General features: G+C 32.7%; 1 protein-coding gene and 1 long non-coding RNA gene across 2 annotated transcripts; one reads left to right on the top strand and one right to left on the bottom strand.

Annotated features, from left to right (window-relative positions):
• Positions 1 to 227: 227 nt before the first annotated feature.
• Positions 228 to 3,047, bottom strand: LOC107013973. Its single transcript, XR_001456170.2, has 2 exons — positions 2,903 to 3,047; positions 228 to 450 (listed from the first exon to the last, which is right to left on the bottom strand). It is a non-coding gene; the product is annotated as an uncharacterized LOC107013973 (long non-coding RNA).
• A 549-nt stretch (positions 3,048 to 3,596) lies between these two features.
• Positions 3,597 to 4,448, top strand: LOC107013556. The gene is made up of 2 exons (XM_015213438.1): positions 3,597 to 3,918; positions 4,033 to 4,448. The coding sequence occupies exons 1-2, from the start codon at positions 3,597 to 3,599 to the stop codon at positions 4,446 to 4,448; spliced, it is 738 nt and encodes a 245-aa protein (XP_015068924.1).
• The last annotated feature ends 2,309 nt before the right edge of the window (positions 4,449 to 6,757 follow it).

Here is a 6,757-nt window from a genome sequence, read left to right as displayed (position 1 = left end):
TACAAAAAATGAATTGTTTTAGCCATGTTCTTGATAGAGGCAATTATAAGAGTATATGTTGAGCAACATCTAAATTTCATGGCTAAAATTAAGTGATATTTGTCACGAGATATAAATCGTAGCAAGACATTTTCTCCATTTGCTATGGAAATGAAAATGTTATTATTTGTGTGGAATTACTTATTAAAAATGTTGCCACAAACCTTCTCGGCCACAATAATTCATAATTACTAGAGAATCCATTTTTGACATCCATTATAAAGACAATTGTATTAGAATATCTTAAATTCTGCATTAAATGCAACATCTTAGGGGAAAAAATTAATAAAGTTTTAGCAATATCGTTCAAAATAGTGAAACATCATTTTACTCAACTTTATCAATGTACCCAAGAGAGAAAAAAAATAATTCATGTCCCCATCAATTTTGATTTCGTCACTCCTCCATAAGCTACAATAACATAAAAAAACCAAATAAGAAAGTGATACAATAAAGTATTCATTTCAAAAACTAAATTATTTGTTAATATACAAAATTCAATACAAGGAGGAGCTTTTCAATCTTTTTTCCTCGTGATAGAAAAAAGATACCTAGTGAAATTACACTAAGTGTAGTCTGGAGGGAGTAAAGTATAAGCGGACTTTATCACTATGTCATGAAGGTAAAAAGACGCTCAACATAAGTGCATCAATTCAAGTGAAATAAGGGTGCAAAGAAAGCATAGCCAAGAAACACTGAACACCATGGCTAACCTATGAAATGTGCATAAGTATCTTTCAAAGAGTGATGACAGATCAAAGCATCATGTCTGACCAATTCATTTAACTACAATACACAAAAAGAGGTAGCCTACAAAAGGAGGGTTCTGTTCAGTCAATCCCACAGAAAAGTCTCAAACTTGTGGCTGATCTATGTCTATATCGTGTCTAGAGGGAATGGCCCCAACCTTACAAAAATATTTGAATTGTCTCTGCAGTCCTAGATCGATGTGTCTATGATGCGGAAGCGCGAAAAAGGGGAATCAGAACCTGGTTCGATAACTCTATATTTTGTGGCAAAGCCTGAAAATTCCACCTAGTTAGGGAACTCAAAGATACTTAGGTGAATAGCAAGGTGCTATTATAAAATATTTTCCTTTCGGTAGGCTGTACCAATTATGTTCCTGCATATCGACTGTACAAAGCTTCCATTACATTGCACCTAAAGATACCAAAAGTACACTCTGCCAAGAGGAGAATAACTACTAGAATTCTAATTAAGTATGTATAGTTTCATATTAGAAGTGTCTAGACCAGATATATGTACTGTAAAAGCTTGTTAGTATTATAAATAAGAAAAAGGTACATATTGCCATCAATGAGTTTGAAGTATAATAACTGATAAGAAAATAAAACACAGTTATCTTTCACATTGTAAATCTCTTTCAGTAAATATTTTTAATGTTAAACAATTCTAAGCAACTAACCATCCATAGAAGTAGTCACATAGTGGCAGATATTGTTTTTAGTTTACAACTAAAGTAACAATGAGACAAAGTTCTGCAGTGATGAACAAAAGAATTTGGCTCTACGCACAAGATGGATATTGAGAAGAATAAACAGGATATTCAGGAAATAAAATAAAAATTAGAGGCAAGGAATTTGAAATTAAAGAAAAATTTTATAAGAAAATTAACACTTGAAAGGGAGATCGAGAGTGTACAAAGTTATCAATGACATATGGACTAGTTCGGTGATCCCAACATCAACACTAATAAATATCTTGTAATCTAAAATTTCATAACCCTAGAGATTGAAGTTAGCAGCTCTCTAACAAACAATTTAGAAACTGGGATCTGCATAATTGCAAGCGACTAACTATAAAGTTATAAACAAGAAAAAGAGTAGTAGTTCTTACAAATTGGTCAGAATCTCCACTGCCACATGTTGTGTCTATATAGAGATGTCTCTAAAATATTTTACTTGAACTGTAATATAAAAGCATAGCGGTGTTTCTGCCCACAGAGGCAATATTATTCTTGTAAAACTTAAATTTTTGAGTCTTCTAAATTCTTTCAACTTTGTTCTAAATTATAATTCATGTGTACCATTTGAATTTTGTGATGCATCTTTTAATCAAACAATATAGGGGCACTCTATGTTATTCGTACTCTTCAAAAAGGTAATTAAATGATCCTGTGTGTGGGATTCTTCAAATGTAGTGTAGTTTTAGAGAATTTGACACGGGTGCGACATCGAAAGTGAAGATTTCGTGCAACTTAGATGACACTTTATTTTAGCAAAGTAAATATCACAATATAATTAAACAAGTTCATGGAACATTTATCATTTTAGAGTTTCTCCTTGAAAATCAAGAGTTAATCTACAACATTGCGCTAAACTAAACAATCACTTAGTATATAGATAAAACATATGGATGTCACTACTTACGAGCATTCTCTTTTCAGGTAGAACAATTTTTATGCATATATGATGACACCTTTATTTAATATCATGCAACTACACGATGAATGCTTGTGTTTTTCTTGAAGGAATTCAAATCCATTTTTTCCAACTGTCAGATCAAACAACTTTACAAATACCATATTTCTCAGGCTTGATCTCTTAAATGAACTCCAAAGGGCTCTTAAATACCAATTTTACAACTGGACTTGGTGTAATATTCAATAACCCACTTAGGGATGCACTTGTATTTTGCCCTAACACCCCTTACTCGGTCTAGACATCCCTCTCCCAATTAATGTTAACTACTATGGCATCAAACAATCAGTAACTAATAATAAAATCTGTAGGAAAAAGATTCACCCATTCATCTATATCATATAGTCAAATCACTACAAAATTAAAGATTCTCGAGATGTAAAGGAAGAAATAATACAGATCCAAAAAAAAAAATTACTTACCCGATATTATTTCAATGTGTAGTAGATGAAAGAGAAGGAAAAAGACAGAGTTAAAGCGAGAAAAGAACACATTTATGCAGCTATTGCTGAAGGATAGGGTTGTGCTTTTGGGAAATTTTGGAAGGGAAGATTTAAACAAATAATTTTATCCACATTTTTAGTCCTAAATTCATTAGTTATAGGTTAAAATTGTGAAAAATAAAGATGATTTTTGGAGGTACAAAAACATTTTATTGTTATAAAGTATTTGTATTATAGTTAATGTCTATCATATGGAGTCCTCTTTTGAATATAGTTAAAGAGTCCTCCTACTTGGGGACCAAGTTAGATTTCTCCTATAAATAGAGTGGTCCTCTTCATTGTAAATTAATTCATCAAAAGAAATAACAAGTCTTCTCTTCTTTTCTCTCTAGTTTCTTCTTCTTATTCTATAGTTCTATAACAGGTTACCAGCACGAGACTCTAGTTTCTCAAAAGTGAAGGTTAGATTTGAAGAATTAATAAAGGTATTATTTATTCTTTTTTTTTTAATTTTAATGACCAATCTTACAAAACTAGAGTTCACTGCCCTTCAAAGTTCGGGCAGGAACTACCTCTCATGGGTGTTGGATGCTGAAATCCACCTTGATGCAATGGGTCTTGGAGACACCATAAAAGAAGAAAATAAGGCATCAAATCAAACTGTGCACGAGCAATGATATTCTTGCGTCATCATCTTGATGAGATTCTGAAAATCGAATATCTGACAGTTAATGATCCACTTGTTTTGTGGAAAAACCTAAAAGAAAGATTTGACCACTTGAAGATGGTCATACATCCAAAGGCACGATATGATTGGATGCATCTAAGGCTACAAGACTTTAAGTCTATACATGAGTATAATTCTGCCATGTTCAGAATCACTTCTCAATTGAAATTATGTGGAGAAACGGTTAGTGAGATTGATATGATGGAAAAGACGTTCTCCACTTTCCATGCCTCGAATGTGCTCTTGCAGCAACAATATCGAGAGAAAGGTTTCAAAAAGTATTCTGAACTAATTTCTCATCTTCTTGTGGCCGAGCAAAATAATGATTTATTATTGAAAAATCATGAGAATCGACCTACTGGATCTGAACCACTTCCTGAAGTGAATGAGGCGTACGCCCACCATGCTAGGCGTGGAAAAGGTCGCGGTCCTAATCGTGGTCGTGGACGTGGACGTGGTCGTGGTCGTGATTATGGTCAAGAACGTAATTCTATTCCTGGCATTAATCATTCATCAAATAAAAAGGAAAAAAGAAAGGATGAGAAACGTGAAGCAACTAGGGAAGGTTGTTTTCGATGTGGTGGAAGAGGTCATTATGCACGTGATTGTCGTACTCCCAAACACTTGGTTGAGCTTTATCAAGAATCACTAAAGAAGAAAGAAAAAAATCCTGAGTCAAATTTTATCTCTGAAAATCAAGTTGACATCACGCACTTGGATGTAGCAGATTTCTTCGCACATCCTGAAGGAAAAATAGATCACTTAATTGGTGATGGTTCTGTGAACATGGAAGAGTGATATTTTTTTTGGTAGTATTTATTAATAAATTTCATGTAATGATAGTTGTTTGCATGAGTATTAGTATTTTAAATTAGTTTAGTCGTTCATTAGCTTGTTCCTTAATTCTTAATAAAATAATATATATTTTTCATTGATTTATTTATATGATTCTAATATGATAGAGTTAGTCAAATACTAAACTTTATCACGTGTTTGTATTTTATTAGGTCTTTAACTTGGTCTAATGTTAAAAACATAAATTCTGATATTAACTAGGATTTATCATGTGTTTGTATTATATTAGGTCTTTAACTTGATCTAATGTTAAAAACATGCAATCTGTTATTAACTAGGATTAACTAATGATTTTATTTTATTTTCCTTACAACTCGTTTTTGACTTAGAGGAAACAATAAATTAAGGCTTAATTTCTAATATTTAATTATTAATTTATTCCTTTGAATATATTGTACCCTTTTGACAACACTAATATTTAATATATATTTATTTTGTGTATGTCATTTCATGTGAAGATATGGATAATTCTAAGAACCTATTATCGAAATATGAAGATATTTGTTTGATTGATTCTGGTACAACACATACGATATTCAAAAATAAGAAATATTTTTCTCATTTAAGTATGGGTAAAATAAATGTTACTACAATTTTTGGTAGTACTAATATCATTGAGGGTTTTGAAAGAGCCATTGTAATTTCGCCCAAGGGAACTAAACTCATCATAAATAATGCTATGTTTTCTCCAAAATCTAAGAGAAACTTGTTGAGTTTTAAAGATATCCGTGAAAATGGTTATCATATCCAATCAATGGATGAAATAAATCTTGAATATCTTGGTATCACCAAGTATGTCTCTGGGCAGACATGTGTTATAGAAAAGTTCCCTGCTTTATCTTCTGGCTTGTATTGGACAAAAATTAGTGCAATTGAGGCACATTTTATAGTAAATAAGAAGTTTACTGATTTCAATACATTTGTACTTTGGCATGATCATCTAGGACATCCTGGGTCAATAATGATGAGACGAATTATAGAAAATTCGAATGGACATCCGCTAAAAGACCTAAAAGTTCTTTTAAATGGTGAATTTTCTTGTACTGCTTTTTATCAAGGCAAGTTAATTGTGAGACCATAACCAATGAAAGTTAAGATTGAGTCCCGTGCGTTCTTGGAACGTATACATGGGGATATTTGTGGACCTATTCACCCACCTAGTGGGTCATTTAGATATTTTATGGTTCTAATAGATGCTTCTTCTAGATGGTCTCATGTGTGCCTATTGTCATCTCGTAACTTGGCATTTGCAAAATTATTGGCACAAATAATAAGGTTAAGGGCACACTTTCCTGATAATCAAATTAAGTCCATTCGCCTTGATAATGCTGCAGAGTTTTCATCCCAATCATTTAATGATTATTGTTTAGCAATTGGGATAAGAGTTGAACACTCCGTTGCCCATGTTCATACTCATAATGGTCTCGCAGAGTCATTAATTAAACATTTGCAATTAATAGCAAGACCATTGCCTATGAAAACTAAGTTGCCCACTTCTGTGTGGGGACATGCAATTTTGCATGCTGCAACACTTATTCGTCTCAGACCGACAAGTTATCATAACGTTTCTCCATTGCATTTGGTTATGGGTCAAGAACCTAATATATCCCATCTAAGAATTTTTGGAAGTGCTGTATATGTGCCTGTGGCACCACCAAACCGCACTAAGATGGGCTCTCAAAGAAGGTTAGGAATATATGTTGGGTTTGAGTCACCCTCCATTATTCGCTATCTTGAACCATTGACTAGAGACATGTTTACTGCTAGATTTGCAGATTGTCGGTTTGATGAGACAGTTTTCCCAAAATTAGGGGGAGAGAATAGTGAAATAAAACAAGAAATTTTGTGGAAAAATTTATCATTGTCTCATCTTGATCCATATTCTTCTACATGAGAACAAGAAGTACAAAAGATTATTCATCTGCAGAAAATTGCAAATCAAATGCCAGACGCATTTACAGATTTGAAAAGAATTACTAAATCACATAATCCTGCAGAGAATGTCCCAATTCGAATTGATGTCCCTAAAGGACCATCCACTAGTGTCATAGCTAATTAGTCAAAAACACACCTAAAGCGTGGTAGACTATTGGGGTCTAAGGATCAAAATCCTAGAAAAAGAAAGATTAAATGTCAAGATGACACTATGAAAGAATCTCATATGGAAGTTCAAAATTTGAATAAGTCTTATATTCATGAAAGAATCAATGAACTTGAAACTCAAGGAAATAATGAACTATCCATAAAGTTAA

This window comes from Solanum pennellii, chromosome 3 (assembly GCF_001406875.1).
Source record: "Solanum pennellii chromosome 3, SPENNV200".
NCBI lineage: Eukaryota > Viridiplantae > Streptophyta > Magnoliopsida > Solanales > Solanaceae > Solanum > Solanum pennellii.
The sequence above is the reverse complement of the archived record's forward strand: the minus strand, read 5'-3'. Positions and strand labels throughout refer to the sequence as shown.